Genomic DNA, 20,618 nt, shown 5'->3' with positions numbered 1-20,618 from the left:
TAGATATAATGGTGTGAAGGCCTTCTTATCATATTTGTGCACTTATTTAAACACCCCCCTGGCACACACTTCTGCAAATTCAATTAGATATTCAAAAAAAAAGGAATTCAATTTATGCAAGGCTGGTTTACATGCATTCCAGGGGCAAGGCTGACCTACTCGGGATAGGCTGCTCACCATTCTAAGCCCCACTTAGATATCGCCCAGCCTTCAAAGCATTTGCCAGCCAGTGGATGGGATCTTGAAGGCTTGGAGGTTGGGTGTTTTATTGATAGAATACGGCTGTCCACAGAGCGGGGCCAGCTTTGTGGGGGTATGATCTGTGCAGTCTCCTGGAGCCTGGTCCTTGGAGATTTTCCCATTCTTTATTTTAAGCTCTGCTGTGGCCGTGTTGAAATTCTTAATTTTTTTTAGCAGGAGGCTCTGTATTTTAGTTAGCTACGGAGCCCCACCAATTTTGTAGCTTAATCTACCTTGGATGTTGCCCTGGTTTTCAAAGCTGACTCAGGAGGAAGTCTCTGGCTTGAGTCTCAGCCCTGCCCCTGTGTGGTGCTGAGAATGTCATGTGCTCTGGCCTTGTTTTCTTGGTCCCCGAGACCACACGCTGGGATGTAGGGGACATGCTGATTTAAATATGGGGAGCTCTTGTGCAACTCTCAGCCCTTATCCCAGGGGTCAGGAATGTAGCTTTGGAAGACAAGACAACAGGGGACACATTCTCCTCCACTCCCCAGAGGAAGGAAGAAACATTCTACGTCTGGGAACTGGGAAGGAGGTGTTAAGAAGCCCATGACCTCATACAGACAACAAACACTTAAATGGTGAAACATGGTCCTTCTCTGGGACTGGGTTAAAATTAGACATTTTTATGACATTAAAGTGAATGTCCACACAGAGCAGCCTGCAGACCAGTTCTAGACCTTCACTGGTTTTGATGCGGCCCGCCAGTGAAGAATGGTTTTTACGTTCTGAAATGCTTAGACAAATCAAAAGAAGAGTATTGTTTTGTGACATGTGCAGATCCTAATGCAATTCAAAGTGCAATGTCAGTAAACATTGAATTTCTCTATTGAAGGCAACTCTGCTCATGCTTCTTTTCTTATTGATGGCCGCTTCTGTGCTGCAGTGGTTTGGCTGTGCCATGGTGACACACACTGGGTGACCCACTGAGGTGAGCAGAATTCTGGAAGAGCCTCCAATACCTCTAGCCCCTGGCATGCCTGCCCTGTGTAATCCCCATTCCTTGGGTGGGACTGTGATTAGGATGGACTTCATTGCCATGATCAGGTCATCTTAGTGATGAAGGTCAAGGAATTTTGCAGACGTAGTGAAGGCCCCAAATCAGCTGGTTTAATTAAGTTAATCAAAAAGGAGATGGTCTTGGATGGAGCTGACGGAATTGGACAAGCCCTCAGAAAGGACTGTGCTCTGTCCAGAGCAGAAAATTTGGAGCATGAGAGCCAGGAACCGTGGGCAGCATCTAGGGGCTTGAGAGTATCCCAGGGATGGGAGCCAAGCAGAGGATATAGACCTCCGTCCTATAACCAGGAACTGAATTCTGCCCCATACCATCTGAGTTCCAAACAGGACTTAAACCCCAGAAAGAAATGGCAGTTGCCTGACACCTTGTGAGGCCCTGAGAAGAGACACTAGCCTGAGACCCCACCTCCATTTCTTCTTCTCCCCAGCACACTGTGGCCTCCACTACATTGAAGAGAGGCCTGTCTCCCTGCCTTGACCTCCAGGACTGCAGACCGGCATCTTGAGCCGAGGCAGTGACTGGGGGCCCAAGACTTGGAGGATGGCTCAATGTTCCTCTCATGGGATTAGAGAATTGCTGTATAGCTGCCCATTTGTCTCAGCCAGAACTTCCTTTGAAGGCCAAGCTTGCCTTCCAAGTTCATGGTCATGACAACCTGGTGTAATGGGTAAGAATGCAGACTGACCTTGTCAGTCTGGGTTCAAAGCCTCCCTCTGGCACTTGTGATTTCTGTGATCTTGGGGAAGTTGTGTTTTTTTAAGAATTCTAGTCTTTATTCCTGACTTGTTTAATGGCTCTAGTGTGTTGATCACTTATTCCTAATTACTCTTTAATTCTTAAATTTAATTTCTTTTCAGTGTTCCAAGATTCATTGTTTATGTACCACATCCAGTGCTCCATCCAGGGTAATACATGCCCTCCATAATACCCATCACCAGGCTCACCCAACCCCCCCCCCCCACCCAAAACCCTCAGTTTGTTTCTGAGTCCACAGTCTCTCATGGTTTGTCTCCCCCTCCGATTTCCCCCAATTCACTTTTCCATTCCTTCTCTTACTGTCCTCCATGTTATTCCTTATGCTCCACAAGTAAGTGAAGCCATATGATCATTGACTCTCTCTGCTTGACTTGGGCTAGTGTTGATTTCCTCATCTCTACAACAGGCCTGTATGTATGTGTGATGTGTCTCATGGGGTGATTGGGATCATTAAATGGGCTACTATTGGTGAGCACTTAGAATAGTGTCTGGCCTATAGTTCAGCACCCGACATGGGGTGTTGGTTGTTACTTTTACTCAAATTTACTTGGGACTTGTGTCTGCCCAGTAGCTTTGTGTCCACATCTCTGACCTTAAGCCATGATTACCAAGCTCTGCTAGCATTGTGCTCCTTAGCCCCACTCAGACCCTGCTCACCGGGTAACCTTGAGCAGCCGACTTCTCTTTCTGGGTCTGCTGCTGGCGCTCTCATTTCTCCTCTTAGGACTCCTTGGTCCGCACGTGTCTCACCTCACTCTTCCCCTTGTTCGATGGCCTGAATGGTTTCACCTGGGCTCATCCCTTGTTCTCCCTTCACACTCTGGGTTCCGACTTTCCCTCTGTACTGGGCATTTGCAGGACCAGGGTAAATGCTCTTAAAAGGTTCAGTCTCAGGGTGAGTTCCAGATCCCTACCATGCTCCAATGCCTCCACTGGGTTCATCTTGGCCCCCAAGGGAAGCCCAGTGGAAGATGCACCAGAGTCCCCCTTGTGGGGTCTCAGCCTGGCTCCCCTGCCGCCATGTAGTCAGCCATTCATGGAACAATGAGGTCAGGCAGAGACGGTGGACTGGATGCTGAGCGAAGAGATATAGAGTGTTCCCCGACTGGATGCTGAGCGAAGAGATATAGGGTGTTCCCCTGCTTTCATGGAGCTTTGGGGCTTGGAGTTGGAGGGACACAGTCCTGTGGTCCCATTTCTCCCTTTCCTGGGGTCCCCAGTGCTGGATGTACCCTTAGAGCACCTGGAGAGGAAGATATTTAGTGGGCTATGAGAGTTTTGATTTTTTGGTCTATACTTGCCAGGGGATGGGGTGTGACGGTTTCATCTTCCTCATGGCCCGTCACCTTGGTGGTTCATGCTTATGTTTGTCAGTCAAAGTCATGAGCTTTACTGGAAGGGGCACTGGCCATGTAGAGCAAGTGAAGGCAAATTTCTGCCATTTTTTAAGATGTTTTGTCCAGTTTCCTCTCTTCATGCTCCGCCACTGGATGTTACAGGCACAGCTTTTTTTTTTTTTCCTTTTCCTTTTTCTCCCCTGGTAACAGCAGGATGAAACTTGGATTTTCTGAACACACACAGTGTTCTAAGAGCAGTAGGGCCGAAGCAATGGAAAATATTCAGACTTTGGTACCATTAAAGCCTGAGACTAATGTCTTGACTTTACTACTTCATGCAGGTTAGTTTACTTCTCTGTAAAATGGGTACACGCAAGATGGCCTGACCTGCGGGGACGGGTATATGCACAGTGGCCAATAAGAGGAGATGATAGTATTGTTACTGCTTTTTGTGGGGTCATTTCTTTCTCCCTGAAATTCCTAGTTGGGCACATCCCTTAGTAGCTCTGAGGACAAGTTTTCATGTGTAAAATGGAGAAAGCAACACTTCTTTCTTAGAGGAGGTGTTGGCATACAACAGTCCTTAGGTAAGAGCGGGCCTACCACTTGTTTTTGTAAATAAAGTTTTATTGGAACACAGCTACATCCATTTGTTCATGTATTGTCTCACGGCTCCTTTCACTTTATGACGCCTGAGTTGAGTGGTTGTGACCGAGACTATGGCTATAAAGTTGAAAATTTTTACTGTTGAGCTTTTTGCAGAGAAAGCGTGTTGATCCCTGTCTTAGAGAGTGGTGGTAGTTGGACTTACCTCCATTCGTGTACACACATCTATAAATCCATACTTACTCAGCTCAAGTGCAGTGCCTGGCATATAGCAGAAGCCCAGGAAATCTTTAGTTCTTTTTCAGAACTTAATTCTGTTCAAGAAAATACAGGATCATATCTGAGAAATGCAGAGGCAGACACATTTATGTTTTTATTGAATTCTATTCCTTTCTCATTTTCAAAAGAAGAGCTCATGTTTAAAAAAAAATTCTGATTGGCACTATAAACTTTATTTATGCTTTAATGTATCTTAAAGTATGTATCCTGCACTATTTTTACTTCCCTTACAGATGCTGATATGCGATACATTACCAAACCCAAATGGGTTTTCGGAATCCAATTTCCTAGCTACAGTTTTCCATTTCTCTGTTGACTTTTTATGTTTGACTCACATCAGTGCATCTGGGGCCTTTGCCACATTCCGACCTCAACCTATCCGGGGAAATCGCTCGTCTGCCTGGGTGCCGGGAGGTAGGGCTGGGTCCTTTGCCCTGCGGCTGCACTGCCCCATCCTTCCACGCATGATGTGGGTCTTCTCCAAACCAGGCTCTGTGCTCTGGAGGCTGAGCCTGATTCCTGGAGTGGGAGTAGGCTATGGGGTTTTTTTGTTCCCCTCCCCCTACGGATGACTGTGGTGAGGTTGACCTCAGTTAAATGGGTCTGCCTGTTCTTCAGAATTGCATGAGGTGAGCATCCAGATGGGAGTCTTTTGGGGAGCTTTCCAATCATTAGTCTTTTTTAAGTAGCCTGCTACAACCACCTGCAGAGAGACGGCCAGGAACCTTCTTTGGTCAGGCATTAAGGACCTAAGGAGTTGCACCAGGAGAGTAAACCCCATTTTTGAGAGTAAGAGGACCAGCAGTGAGACTCAAAAATTATCAGGTGTTCGCATGTCTCATGCCACGGGTCCAGGGACAGCTGGGCTCTCCCTTCTCCTCTTCTTGCTGGCTCTTAGGAGCCAGTGCCTGGCTGGCGGCATGACTCTGCATCTCTGTGGCTCCTAACAGTTCCCAGGTCTTGCTGAGTCTCTGGAATCCTTAACCCTTCCCACTGCAGAGTTTCCTGGGGATCCGTGATGCACACCAGAAAGCGGAGGCCCTGAAGCGAGGAGGAGATGCGAGCTGGGGGGGCTGTCCCAGCTGCAGTGTGGGCTGCTGTCAGGATGTTTCATCTTGAGCTCATAACCACTCTTCCTCAATCTGTTGGTAGAGAGGAAGAAAATTCAGGGAGGATTGCTTAAAAAAAAAAACAAAAAAACCAAAAAACCCAAGAAAAACCCTGAAGTATATTTTTTCTCTTAGATAGCTTTTAAAACTTGTCCCTGGGTCAAGCCAGATGACTCTACATTGAATCCTATGGAGTCCCAGTGAGCTTTCCCCCTGCTTGTATGTCTGGGTCATACTCCCGATTTATGTTGAGAATGGCTGTGAGGATCAGACTCATGTCATTGGCCATGCACTCCTTGCGTGGATTTTGTTTCAGACACTGTTCTTGATGGGGAAAGGGATTTCTGCTGCCATTGGTCTCGGTGGAGAAGTTCTTGTGTGGGCTAAGCACCTGGAATGGTTGCAATTTCCGTGTGTGATTTGGCTTTTATCTTATGAACACAGAGTGTCCAACATCTGAACAGATTTTTCCTTTTTCTTGTGGCCTTTGGAAGCTCAGAACCAAATATCTAACTCCCTTTTAGCAGGCAGACATGGAGGAAACTTCTTTTATTTCTTTCCCTGTTCTCAATTGTTTTTTGCTGTCAGGCTTGACGTGCTGGATTTCCAGCTTCTGTGTTCATCGAGCCACCGCGGGACTGTGAGCGTTAGTGCTGGAGTTGCTGGAGGGGCGTTCGGGGATCGGTCAGACCCCCTCCTTTGAATGGGATCTTAGGGCTTCAGCACGTCCCTGTGAAGGTGTTCCTCGCATTTTTGCACCTTAAGTGTGTGTTGGTGGGACCAGCTTTCCCTGCGCTCTGCCAACCACACGAGCATGAGAATTCTCTATGTCGATTCTGTGCCTCTACACAGTACACATAAAAAAAACAAAAACCACACACAACCCCCCCCCCCCAAAAAAAACCCTTGTTAAATGTTTCTAGAATAAGCAAAGGAATGCATTCTAATGGAGAGACCCAACCACCTTGGAAGCCCTTTGTCTGCATGATCCTCTCTTGTAACCTTCTAAGTGAAAGGCTTGGTCCTTGCTTTGGGGGAATACATTCTTTCTTTGGTCTGTTAGAGCATGGGTTGTGCGGTTAGGTCACCACAGAATCAATCTTGGCTCTAACACTCCCTTCTATGTGAGTTGAGAAGGCCACTTAACCCCCTCTGTACATTAATTACCTTGTACTTATAATAGGGATAATAATCTGCCTCACCAGGTTGCAAGCATTAAGTGAAAGCAAATGAGATAAAATATGTAGTCAGTGTCTAGTGTAGGGCCTGGCATGGAGCAGGTGCTTGAGGGAGAGCGTGCTTCTTGCATTTGTCAGGGTGCAAAAGCTTCTGCTGGGGTCATGCTTAACCCCTGATCCCCCTGAGGGATCAGCAACATAAGACAAGTTCTTATTCTGCTCTTGGAAGGTTAATACTGGTACGGCTGCCCAGGTGACTGGTTGGCTCTCTTCCAGCGCGTGTCTCAGGGATCTACACATCATTTTTCTTTTGATGCCACTGCCTTCCCCTATAGTTTTGAAGGTCCTCACAGCAGGGGCAGATGAGGAAGGGTTTTTGTAAAAATCATTTTTATGGGCCAGTCATGCCACATGCAAATGGTGGATATCACTTTGTTACATGCAGTTCTAGGGCTTCCTACCTGGTCTTCCCCAGATGGAAGTGGCTTGGAGACACAGTGCTCTTTTTTTTTCTCTTTTTTCTTTTTTTTAAAAATAGAGGTAGGGAGGAGCAAAGGGAGAGGGGGAGAGAGAGAATCTTTTTTTTTTTTTTAAGATTTGATTTATTTGAGAAAGAGCGCACAAAGAGTAGGGGGAGGGGCAGAGGAAGAGGGAGACTCAGACTCTGCAAGCAGGTAGCCCAACATGGGGTGCTGTCCCAGGTCCCTAGGGTCATGACCTGAGCTGATGGCATATGCCCAACCACCTGAGTCACCCAGGTGCCCCATCTTATGTGTGCACAAAAGAGAAGACCTAAGCAGTTTGCCATACAGGTAGCGTGGTCTTGGCCAATCTTTCCTTCTCTAACCCTGGAGGCTGGTCTCCGTTTAGGATGCAGAAGTTTCTCGTGGACACTGGAGATGCTGCATGTGCTCCTTGCTTATCAATTCCAGCACGTCAGGATCTGTTGTCTGTGGCACTGACCTGATTCATTTGTCTCTCCAGGCTGGGCTCCTGGCAGGTGATGGCAGGGAGATTGTAGAGGAAGAAGGTTGGCTTTCTGGAGAGCAGCACACCTGATGCCCTCACCGTTTTTAAATTGTAAGCGTAGTGGGTGTGGGGCATTCACACTCTACTGCAGTTTGGGAAGTTTGTAGTGATTTGGGAGGATCACTTGGGGGTTGCCACACAGACCACGTAGGGAGGGAGCTTCCTAGTTGGGATGGGAGAGAGACTGAGCACAGGGGGCTCTGTGCTCACTGTTACTGTTACTTCGAAGCAGAGCTTTGTCTGTGTCAGGTGTCCCGCTGCATTATTGGTTCAGTCACTCAACAGATACCGAAGCCCTACTATGTGCCAGAGCTGTTCCCAGCCGTTCTGATGCATACTGTCTAGTGGAAGCTGATCCGTTACCTTCCTCCTAGCCTTACAGAGGCCCTCCTCCTCCACCGTACCCGGGCTGATGTGTCCTCTCCTACCCTTTCCTCTCATGGCCTGGGCCTCCTGTCCTTGCTTGTTGACTTTTGTCCATGCGCACTGGTCACCGCCCTTCTTCCCTGGATTACTAGCCTCCCATAGCTGCTCTGTGTGGCCAGCTCTTTCCCAGGAGCTGGGTGGAGTGGAGGGACAGGAGAGCCTAGGCCAGGAAACTATTTCTGGGACCCCAAGCCCGTGGTCCCCTCTCACGCACCCTAGCCACAGCAGCCTCGGTGGCCCGATGCTGAAATGTGTGCGGGTTTCTTTATTGACTTGTTGACTGTTAGTCTGTCTTGCTGAAGAGTGATAGCAGGCTGCTTCTACAGACCGCTGGATAGCCAGGGTCTTGGGCTCTGTTGGATCTGCACTAAACAGTTGTTGAAAGGGGGCACCTGGGGGGCTCATTCCGTTAAGCGTCTGAATCTTGATTTCAGCTGAAGTCACCATCTCCAGGTTGTGAGACGGAGCCCTGCGGTGGGCTCCGCACTGGGCGTGGATCCCGCCTGAGACCCTCTTTCTCCTCCTCGGTCCTCCCCACTCCCTGCTTGTGCTCCTGGGCTCTCTCGAATCAGTGCATCGTGAAACAACAATGATTGTTGAATTGAAGGATGAATAAACTAAGTTCTATATTTTAGTTCCTACCAAGGCATCAGCCAGTTTCCTCACAGGAAATTTCTTTCTTTTTTTTTTTTTTTAAAGATTTTATTTATTTATTTGTCAGAGAGAGAGGGAGAGAGAGCGAGTACAGGCAGACAGAATGGCAGGCAGAGGCAGAGGGAGAAGCAGGCTCCCCGCCGAGCAAGGAGCCCGATGCGGGACTCGATCCCAGGACGCTGGGATCATGACCTGAGCCGAAGGCAGCTGCTCAACCAACTGAGCCACCCAGGCGTCCCTCCTCACAGGAAATTTCTTACTGGCTGTCACCTTCTGTGCGTTTCTGCTTTTTATTGTTTCTTGCATTCCTCTCTCCCTCTCCTCTGCTTTTTAATCTAGATATCTACACAAGACACCCCAAATTCCTGTGACCTTTTTGGACTAAGTTATTGAGTACTCTCCACTCAAGCCCAAAGCCCTGTATTAACAAAGTAGATCCAGCTTTCCTTAACCCAGCCAAGACTCCAAATTGGGGTGCTAAGGGCCAGCTCTGCCGCATTCTCATTCACAGCAAGGAGGAAAAGTAGAGAAAGCCTTTGGAGCCTTTGACAATGTAGTTTTTTTTTTTTTTAAAGTGGTGTTGTGACTGTCTTCCATATTATACCTATCAACGGGACTTCCACCCCACTAAGCAGAGGACATCCCAGGCCTGGGTGCAGAGAAGGGCTTTCGTCCTTGACAGCTGGTGGAGAAGGTGGTGTGATGTTAGGGGAGGCTGTAGACACCGGCTGCGGCTAGTGAGGGATGGCTTCTGCATGTGGATCAGAACCACGTGTGCCTGGGTGATGGGGAAGCAGAAGTGTGGAAAGGAGGGAGATGGTGTTGTGATGAGACCTGAGCAGCAAGGAGATGGGGAGGCAGTGGCAGAGCTGGATTGGGTGTGAAACTGGGCCTGGGAGACGAGTCCAGAAGCTGCCGTAGAATGCTGTGTCCCGCCAGCTCACCCTGGGTGTGCTTCCTCCCCCTCGGACCCCTCCTGCTGGGTCTGCCAGAGCCCTGATCAGTCCTCATTCGGGATGTCACGGCCCCTGTTTCTCTAGGCCAATCAGCAGTTCCTCCTTGGAGCCCTGGTTCTGTGCCCTGCATCTTTGTCAGCGTCACGTGGAGGGGACCTCTGGCCCCCTGAGCATATGCTTAATAAATCCTTGTCGGAATTGAATTGATACAACTTCCTATTAAAATGGTGGATGACTTTAAGCACTGTGAACGTTGGCTTTACTATCTTCCCAGGGCACGATTGTCTGATTCTTCCACAAATTTGATTTTTATGCCATGAAACAGGAGTTTTCACCAACTGCTCTCATAGGGCAGGGAACAGATGTGGGGGATTTATTCTGTGCCACTTACTCTTGGCTTTGTTACTCCATGTCATCCTCATGGTGTTTCTGTCCAGTGGCTCTTTCCCTCCATGTCACAGGTGAGGAGACTGGGATGCGCGTGGGCTGCCGCTGGCCCACATCTGCACGGCTGAGATCTGAGGCTGGTCTGGCCGGGCTCTGGAGCTGGTGTTCTCTCTGCTGTCCCCAGGGTCTCTCCCTGTGGCAGGAAGCAATCACAGAGGCATGCCCTGGCATTCATTTTTCCTGCTTAGAATGAGACATCGCTGTTTACTTTCTCAGGAAGGAAGATTGAAATCAATGTAACTGGCCTTATTAACTTTTTTAAATGGTGGGGGGGGGTGTGCGCCTGCAGATACCAGCACCTTTCTCGAGAGCACCAAAGCAAATATAAAAATCCAATTTGCTTGCCTTTTTTTTTTTCTTTGTTTTTTTAAAATCTCCTCCGGAGTTTAACATTCAGAGCTGTAAATGAAGAGCTGATGAGACGGGGGGTAACGAACCAAGTCTCAGACACAAGGATGTATTTACCCATATCTCTTTTTGTCTGTAGGCGGCTGTTCCTTTGATGAGCACTACAGCAACTGTGGTTATAGCGTGGCCCTGGGGACCAATGGATTTACGTGGGAGCAGATTAACACGTGGGAGAAACCAATGCTGGACCCAGCGGTGCCCACAGGTACGTGACCCATGGGGTTGGAGGCTGTGTTGACGATGACTCACTTTTGGGATGACTTGTGGGGACAGACTTTCTTAGGGATCAGGGGGTCTGAGAGGGCGATACACTGTTTCATTGGTAGTACGTTTCTCATCCCCAGGGGTATTCAAACCAAGGCTGAGTGAATTCTTAAGGTAGGGGGTAGGACTCACATGTCACGGGGATTCAGGAACCTTTAGCATTTGTTTTAGTTCAAGATCCTAAGATTTAGGTACAAGTTAGGGCGTCCCTGGGTTTTGCTTGGTAACCTAAGAGTAGTTAGATTTTGTGGGAGAGAAATTCTGAAGAATGAGGTCATTCCTTTTCTTCCAGGACAGGCACATAGCTTGTATATATCTAGGGAAACTGGCCCAGTCAGAATATTGCTCACAAAGTTAATGTTCTGACATCCCGAATGCCCAGCTTATCCTTGACCAGCGGAGCTAAAGGGCTAATGTACTTTCCTGATGGATAGCTGCTTGCGACAGGCGTATGAGAGTGAAAGCTGATGTATTCTAGGGGAGATATGCTGGGAGAGGAACGCTCAGAGTACATTTGGGATGGGTTAGGCTTGGGTGAGCGGACTCTTGGAAAGGCTTACCTAGGGACCTGAGCTGGGAAGTGTTGCCACTCTGGGAACACGAGGGTCATCTCTTTGAATGTGTGATCCCAGGGTCAGCGGTAAAGATGCCAGGTTATTGGAGAAGCAGCGTCATGTCTGTGGTTCCTCCCTGCGCAAGGGCTCCCTCTAACCCATGTTTGTCTTATTTTTTCCCCAAGATCTTCTGGCACTCTTCCTCACTTTGGCCGCTAAATATGGGAGATATCAGACTTGTTCTATACTGTTTGCATGTGTATTAAGTTCTGCAGAGAAACAGAATGAATAGGACATAGAGAGAGATACATTTAAGAGCAGATTTAGTACGGGCATTGGTTCAGACTGCTGAGCAGTGCCGTGCTCTGTGGTCTGCGAGCTGGAGAACCAGAAAAACCGGTGGTGTAATTCGGTCCGAGTCTGAAGGCCTGAGAATCCAGGGCTGATGGTATACACCTGATAGGCTTTCAAAATCCCAAGAATCAGGAGCACTGATGTTTGAGGGTGGGAGGAGATGGGTGCCCTTAGCTCAAGGAGAGAGAACGAATTCACCCTACCTTCCCCTTTTTGTTCTGTTTGGGCCCACAAGGGAGTGGATGATGCCTCCCAAGTTGGGGAGGGCCTGTCTGCCTTACTCAGTTTGCCGATTCAAATGCTAATCTATTCTGGAAATCCCTCCTGGACACTCCCAGAAATAATGTTCTAGCAGCAATTTGGGCATCTCGTAGCCCAGGGAAGTTGACATACAAGAGTAACCATCACACTCTGGCTGGCCTTCCCCCGCTCCTGTGCCTTCATTTGCCATCAGACCTCTTGTATGAACTCTAGACCTGCACCTGCACTGCCTGGCTGCCGCGTCTTCTTGCCATGCTCTGGGGAGGGGGTCGAACAGGAGGCCACTAAGCTGGAGACAGAGAAGGTGCTCCGGAATGTGCAGGTAAGGGTGTGGCCTGCGTGGCCTCAGTGACTGTGAGTTTGCCTCCAAAGCAGGTTACTGGATGGTTCTGTATAGTTCGAGTTAAATGTGTAAATTGTGTAAATTTTTCATGAATATAGATACCAGCCCCAGGTGAAGTAAATCAGTGTGAAGGTACAGAATTGAGCTTTGCATATCTGGTAGGATCTTGCTTGGCCGTGAGCAGAGTCGCCAACCACGACACGTGCCCCGTCATAAGGTGACTGCGGGACAACCTGTATGCCTGTCGCCCCATCGTCATTTTTAACACAGCTGACTTTATTCTCAGAAGTGTCTTGGTTTAGATGATAGAATCGCTCATTCTGTTAGGGACCCACAGAAACCAGAACACTCTGCTGAAACATACCACATGCTCCGTTTTGCCTGGCCATCTTTGTGGTTGGCGGGATACCTCCAGATCTTCTGGTATGTGCATGTGCTTTGCATGCACACATAATTTCTTCCTGCCTCTCCTTAGCCCACCTGTAGGGTCTTGTAGGCTCTCCAAATTCAACAGCTCCAGCACTGAGCTCCTGATTCCCATCTCCCACTCCCTGTGCGCTTGCTTTGCCTTGTTCCTTGTCAGAAAAGACCACTCTCCATAGAACCTTCTACTCCACCTCATTCCCTTGTTCTACCCCTTGGTGTCTCAGCATCATCACGGTTTTCTTGCGAGATACTTCGGCTTGGGTCCGTTCTTTCTGCTAATACTCCCATTGCGTCTGACGCTTTTTCTCAACAAGCATGTCACAACAATGCACGTCACAGTGGATGTTGTTCATTCCGTGTATGTTTTACCCCCAGATGAGACATTCTTTGTGCCTGGGGACCATGACAGTCCTGTCCATAGCTTTATCTTAGTGCTTCATACAGTGCATCCTACCTGTTATGAACAAAATAACATTTCTTTGGATGGATGCATGGATGGATGGCCAAATAGCCTTTATCAAGTGTATTTTGCCTTTTTTTTTTTTTTTTGCTTTTTTTAATTTAAAGATTTTGTTTGTTCTCTGTTCCTTATTATTTCTTTTTTGAATTGAGGTACAGTTGACATACAATGTTATATTAATTGTGGGTATGCTACGTAGTGACTAAACAAGTCTGTATGCTCTGCTCTGCTCACCCCAAGTGTAGCCATCATCTGTCTCCGTACACTGCTCTTATAACACCCTTAATACTCCCCGTGCTGTGCCTTTCATCCTCGCGAGCCGGTCTCATTCCATTACTGGAATTCCGTATCTCCCACCCCCCTTCACCTGTTTTGCGCATAGCCCTATTTTCCTTCCCTCTGGCAACCATCGGTTTATTCTCTGGACTTACGGATTTGATTCTGCTGTTTGTCTCTTCATTTGTTTTTTCGACTCCATGTGTAACTGATGTCAGATGTTATTTGTCTTTCTTGGACTGATTTCACTATCGAGTGTTTCTTTAAATGGAGAAATGAATGATAAACTGCTGGCAATGCCTCTGGGCCCTCTATTACCTGATGAAATTTTCATTTTCATCATTCAAGGTGAATTCATTCAAGATGCATTTTTCATCTTTCCTATAATCTTTCCATTTTACAGATCGGGAAACCAAGGGTCTGAAAAGCTGAGAGACATTGCTTTTCCCACCGTGCCAATCTCTCTTCCCAAAGGAGTGACTCCTGCTTCTAATCTTGATGTTCTCAGCCCCTCATTATGGCAGAGCGTCATTTCATAAATATTGGATTGTGCTAATACAATCTTCTGAGCTTTTCTAAATAAAGGCATTTGATAATGATCACTGAAATTATTCTGTCATGATGCGCCGGTGGATTTCCACGGCTCTGTGTGCTTCTTAAGCAGAGAGGCATGAAAGTGAATTTGGATTAGGCAAATTGTTTGTTCTTCTCCTGGGCAAAAACTGAAATCTTACTTTCCTTCTATATAACCAGCAGTTTCCATCCTTTGGAAGTCTGGTTCAAGTCTGTTTTTTTAGATGTTCCACAACCTTTGACGGATCCCCTTCTGTGTGACAGACCGTGCTGGGGTATGGATGGATCACACACTGTCATTCTGGCACTTAGTCCCTCTGCTGGCTTCTCCTGGCACATGGGTCGAAATCTGAACTCCTTGCTACAGCCTGCATGATCTAGTGTCCTCTCCAAGGCCTTTTTCTTCTCTGAATGCCCCCAGACACACTGGCTCCTGTCGGTTCCTTGGAGAATGAACAACTGCTGCATCCTTTCCTGGCTCAGGACATTTGCACATGCTGTTCCCTTTCACTGGAATGGTCTTCTTCGCTTTCTGCTTGGCCAGTTTCTTCAGGCCTCAGCTCAAATGACTCTTCAGGGGGATGGTCCCTTGCCAGTCGGTGTAAAGAAGGAGCCCCTCTTTACAAGTATTTTATTCTTGGCTTTCAGAGTTCTTGATGTAAACATGTTTCCAGACCAGCTTATCCATTCCTATGCTATAGATCAGTGACTCTGAGCCCTTAACCCCACTACCTCAGTTTCGTCTTCTTTAGCATGGGAACCAGTAGAAGAGTTAAACAGAATGATGCCTATGTGAGTGTGAAGTGTCTACACATAGTAAGGTTTCATCGGTCCTGGTTGCCCAGTGTTCGGTTCTGGTTCTTACAGTCTCTGGAACTGTAAGTCTAAGTTCTCCTTAGAGAACCTGCCCCTTCCTTCAAGTTCTCCTGACCCCAGATGCTGTTTTACCCCAGTGCACTACCCAGCAGGTGGTCTGCACGGGTTCCCTGAGGGACCAGAGAGGCTTTTCAGCACCCAGGGTACTTGCTGCCCCGAGGACTTGCACACCTCCTCTGTCTGAGGGTAGATAGTTAATTCAGTGCTGCACACAGTCACTCTCAGAGTCTTTTCCTCATCCCTTTCCGTGGGCAGAGCCCTTGGCCTGGCATTCCAGACCTCAAGGCTGGTTTGGCCCTGACCTCATCTTCATTGGGGCTCCCCCAGAGGCGTGGGGGTTGCTGCACCCATAGAGCCTCCCTGGAAACCTAGGTCTGGTCCCTGGCACTTCCTGTAGGTGCCTCTGGTTTCCTGCCTTCCCCAGCCTTGGCATAGTGTCCACGTGTCCACCCTGGGAGACAGCCTGAGGCCCAGTCGGGGTGGGGAGCTCCTTGGGAGCTGAAGAGAGATTCAGGACCATAAGTGTCCTTTCGAAAGGGCTGAAGCCAGAGGCAATGGGGTTTGGGAGGTGTCCCTCAATTTCTTCTGCTCATAGGCTGTTTGGGTGCCGGTATGAGGTAAGGCTCACTCTCAGGCTGAAAACTCACGTGTGCTAGAAATGCTGCCTTTGTATCAACTTATATGTCCCCCTTCCTTAGGGGGTTGCAGATTTCCTGGGGACTTTAACAGGCCAGGCTGTTGTGGTTTCCTCTTAGAAGCCCACTGTCCCATTCCCATGGTCCCTTTGGGTCTAGTAATTCTCCTGCTGCTCTCCAGGCTTGGCTCCCTTGTGTGGGTCCAGCCAGCCCAGGGGCATCACCGAGCATCCTTTCAAGAGCTGGTGCCACAGAGCAGTACGAGACCAGCGGGACCCATCCCTCACCCTTCTCACTGTGGAAGAGTCTCTCCTCACTTTGGAAACCCCAAAGGTACGACTTTGTTGGCCTGACCCTTGTTGAACGCCTCATCTCTTGAGTATGTGTAAGCATTCAAATAAGAGAGGAAAGAAGGAGCCCTTGACTTCAGGCTCCTCCTTCTCTGCATCTTGCACAGATTTCTAGAGCAGAGACATGCCAAGATCCTCGTTAGTTGTCTGACTGGAAGGGGCAGATGTTAAGAAACATCAGAGAAAACACACACAAGCATTCGCACAGATGGGTGTACTGCAGCCAGTTGGCGTGCCGCAGAGGCGGGTGCGGTCTCCAGGTTGTGGTGCTGTTTCCCTTTATGCCACTGGTCCCGGGCGGCCCTCACACAGTAGGCTTGGTGGAGGGAGAGAGACACAGACACACGGGGGAGGTGGCCCCGTGAAGACAGAGGCAGAGATCGGAGTCATGCATCTATAGGCCATGGAATGCCTCAGACTACCAGCAGACATCAGAAGCCTCCTTCCCTGGAGCCTTTGGAGAGAACAGATCCCTGCCAGCCCTGTGATTTAAGACTTGTCGACCCCTATTTCTCCGAGAGGATACGTTTCTGTTGTCTTAAGCTGCCCAGTTCGTGGCAATTTGTTATGGCAGCCCTAGGACACTGTTCCTGGGGCCGTCACATACCTGTATCCTGATCCCATCACCTTGTCGACAGTAGGACTCACAGAGTGCTGAAGGGTTGGAGCCTTTCCTTCCCTTAAAGAGAACTGACATTCTTCTCTGTTGATTCTAACCAAGAATTCGATTAGATGAAACGTGTAGGAAAATCCTTCATGGGCCACCAACCTGTGAGTTCAGGGGTCGTGTCTCCTCTTTCTTTGGAGAAAACGAAGCCCCAGAAGGATAAAGCGATTGGTCCAACCTCATGCAAGTTCTGTATGAAAGAGGAGTGAGGCTTCAAATCCAGGGTAAACATATGTTGTATATGTGGCAGTGTCCCCAACTAAACATCTTTTCAAGTTGTTTCTGTTTAAAGTCGTGATCTGTGATTGCGAAAATAGTGTATATTCATTGTAAAGAATGATCACAGTAGAGGTAGCGATGAGGCACAAAGTAAAAGCCATATAGGCACACACACTTACATAAATCTATATTTTTCTCCTTCCTGCTATTTTTAAGCCTTTTCCCATGTCCTTAAATATTCCTCAAAAGCATACTTTCTAAAGGCTTCATAGTTTTCCATTACAGTGATGTTTCTTGATTTATTCAAGCACGCTATAGTGTTGCATATATAAGTTCTTTGCAGAGTTACCCACTCCTGAATCACGTTGCAGCGAATGTTCTCATACATCTATCTCCGTGCTCCTCTCGCACAGAAGTGCTCCCATTCGCCTTCATATGTATGGATTTCTGTAGTCCCTGGTGTACCATGTACAGAGTGACTGTGTATTACTTTTGACATCTGAGAGAAGAATATCATCTGTTTGTCAAACATGGAGTCCTGGATACTTAGCTATGAATTCATGTAGGGAACCTCCGTGGTACGTTCTGAAGCCATCGACACAAGTCAGGAGATGGTCACGGTCCCCTTGAGTGCGCCGTGTTCCAGCCCTTCAGGCACTGGTTGAAGACATTCTGAGGATTAGCAGGAATGATGCTCAAAATAGTAATCAGCCAGAGAGCCATCCAGGCGCTGACAGGGCAAGGTGGACATCGGCTGTAAGAGCAGATTGGGCTCCCCAGTGCTTCTTTGCCGGATAATGAGCTGCTTTGTTGTCTGCTGTTCACCTAGCTTCTGTTCTCCTGGGAGGTGGGGCAGGTGGACGTTTGCCCCCGCAAACATTTGAATTGTTCTTGTTAATAATTGAACTTTCTCGTGATCGGATCCTGGCATCTGTCTCCAGCTTCAGCCTCCCCGTCTGCCCTCTCTGCTTCCCATTCTCCTTCTATATAATCATGTGAGGGAGGCCTTTGTGTTCTTGTTTTGGGAGTCCAGCCTCCAATTCTCCCTGATTTTGAGAATCTCCCACTATGGGGCATCTTGGTGTGGAATGTGGAACTTGCTGGAAGGTGAAGTTGCCAGGCATTTACTGCACCTGGCAGCCTGGGTGTGGTTGGACATGCGGTCTGGAGGCAACCTGTTGCCCATTCCTGCCCAGGACTTTCTATCTAGGGAGAACAGGCTGCTTCTCAGTGCTGCGTTCTCTGTGTTCTGCATGGGGCTTGACACAGGGAATGTGATCCATTTACAGACTAAATTAACATTAGGGGTAAGCGTTGGGAAAGTCGAGAGCTAGCGGCTGTCAGGGAAGTTTTGGGAGAGCCCTGGATGGGCTGCTGCTGCTTTCTCTGGCATGTTCGCGGTGCTTGGAGCATCTGCAGCTTTCCAATCTGGAGTGACGCCTCTCAGCCTGGGGAGGCTGCCATCATGATGGGCCGTTTTGTCCCAGGGTCTGGCTTGTCGAGCCTCTTTTGCTCTAGAGTTGATCCTTGGGGCAAATGAAAGGATCTTGGGGATTATCCCTTCCTTCACTCTGGGGCCTGGCAGAGACCCAGGAGTGTGCAGATCTGCTGTGGCACATGTAAGAGGCTCCCCATTGTGTGGGGAGTATGATATGTCCCCAAACCGCCCTACTGTTTCTTTAATGCAGTGCTTACATTGCAACGATCGGGAAGTGGAGGCCTTTAACCATCCTTAATCACTTCTGATATTATTATTGATTGGTTTAAAGCTGTGAGCTCTTAAGTTCCCATTTAGCCACTGTTAAGTCAATACATTTTTTCTTCCCTATTTAATGATAAATATTATACATTCATTTTTAAAGAAATGCTGAGCCTATCCATATACGTTAACTCTCTCTGTCACCATCTCCATTCCCTCAAATATCACGATTAACAGGTCGATGTGTATCGAGAAAGAGAAGGAAGAGGAGGAGGGGAGAGGCGGGGAGGGAGGGAGTATATGGATGTGGTATTAGTCATGACAATAGGAGGGAAGCAGTATTTATGTGGTGCTTCTGATGTGGCAGGTACTATCCTAAGTATCTTAAATGTATTCCTTAATCCACTAAGAGTGCTCTGATGCAAATACTATGATCTGTATGTTACAGATTAGGGAGCTGGTGTCACAAAAAGCTTCTGTGACTTGCCCAAGGTCATAGTTAGCCTGTGGTGGAGCCAGGATTTGCCTGCAGGCAGTCTGTGCCCATAGTCCCTACTCTGGACCACCTCACTCTAGTGCCTCCTGGGAATGCCAACCATGAATCAGGTTGTGGTTCCCAACAGCTGTGTCATTACCTTCATAGCACCCACTTGGATCTGGCGTTCACCTGGCAGGGCTGCATGGTCTTTCGCCAGAGGGAGGCACCATGTTTATTTAACATCCCGGAAATGGCAGTGGGAGAAGAGAAGGAAAAGCCAAAATGTACCCACATGTCCAAATAAAAGACAAGATCTTTGTCTCCAGACAGCTCTTGGAAAAGTTCTTATAGGGCATTTTTATATTATGGGACGGTCTTTTGTATACTTTGGAACCATAAAATTAATTAGGGAAACTACATTAACCTAGAGTGACCCCAATCAGGGCGAGTTTGGGATGTTTACAGAACAGAATTGCTAGGGGCAAAAAAGACAAGAAAATTGAAGACAGGCTTAGTGTATTATTCTGGAGGATATGAGCACATGAGAACAAGTGATAAGCATGGCTTGGAAAAGCAGCAGAAGGGATCTTTTTGATGATGAAAATATACATGGGTTAGTAACTGGGAAAATAGTCCTGTTCTAATATCCACATGGATGCTCGCCTTGATACCCAGCTTTCTGTGATATCCAACCTCAATTCAAAAGTCAGCAAAACATAAAGACAACCTACCGAATGGGAGAAGATATTTGCAAATGATCCTATCTGGTAAGGGGTTAATAGCCAAAATACATAAAGAACTTATACCTCAACACCAGAAAAGCCAAATAATTTAATTAAAAAATGGGCAGAGAACTTGAATAGACATTCTTCCACAGATGACCTACAGCTGACCAATAGACACATGAGAAAATGCTCGAACTCACTAATCATCTGGGAAATACAAACTCCAGCCACAGTGAGAAACTTCTTTACATTGGTCAGAATGGCTAAAATCAAAACCACAAGAAATAATGTGTTGGCAAGGACGTGGAGACAATTGGAACCTTTGGGCACTGTTAGTGGTAACGCAAATTGGTGCAGCCATTGTGGAAAACAGTATGGAGCCTCAGAAAGTTAAAAATAGAATGACATGATCCAGTAATGCCACTACTGGATATTTACCCAAAGAAAACAAAAGCACTAATTCAAAAAGATACAGGAACCCCCTTACTGTAGCAGTATTTACAATAGTCAAGATATGGAAACAACGCAAGTGTCCCTCAGTACGGGAATGGATAAGGAAAGTGTGTGTACACACACGCATACACACATACACGCTCACATTGAACTATTACTCAGCCATAAAAAAGAAGGAAGTCTTGCCATTTGTAACAACATGGGTGGAACTTGGGGGATGTTGTGCTAAGTGAATAAGTCACAGAAAGACAAATATTCTATGATTTCACTCAGATGGAATTAAGCAACAATAACAACAAAAATGAACAAAGGAAAACACAAACAAAAAACCAGATTCTTAAAAACAGAGAAGAAACTGGGAGTTGGTGGGGGCAGGAGGGCGGGAGAATGGATGAAATAAAGGAGATTAGAATACGCTTATCATGATAGAAATGTATAGAATTCTTGGGTCACTATATTGTACACCTGAGACCGTTATAACATGGTATGTTAATTATACTAAAATAAAAAAAAATTTCCAAAGCATTGTGAACTTGTACTTATAAACAAAATACCTGAA

General features: G+C 47.4%; 1 protein-coding gene across 12 annotated transcripts in view; it reads left to right on the top strand.

Annotated features, from left to right (window-relative positions):
* The window catches only part of PTPRT (protein tyrosine phosphatase receptor type T), a 1,054,416-nt gene that overhangs the window by 259,544 nt on the left and 774,254 nt on the right, over positions 1-20,618 (top strand). For all 12 annotated transcript variants that reach the window (XM_059407029.1, XM_059407023.1, XM_059407028.1 and 9 more), the window contains exon 2: positions 10,526-10,651. In XM_059407029.1, the coding sequence (XP_059263012.1) occupies positions 10,526-10,651 (126 nt within the window). The remainder of the gene's footprint in view (positions 1-10,525; positions 10,652-20,618) is intronic.

Source organism: Mustela nigripes, chromosome 7 (assembly GCF_022355385.1).
Source record: "Mustela nigripes isolate SB6536 chromosome 7, MUSNIG.SB6536, whole genome shotgun sequence".
NCBI lineage: Eukaryota > Metazoa > Chordata > Mammalia > Carnivora > Mustelidae > Mustela > Mustela nigripes.
Note: the sequence above shows the minus strand (reverse complement) of the source record. Positions and strands in the feature narration are given on the sequence as shown.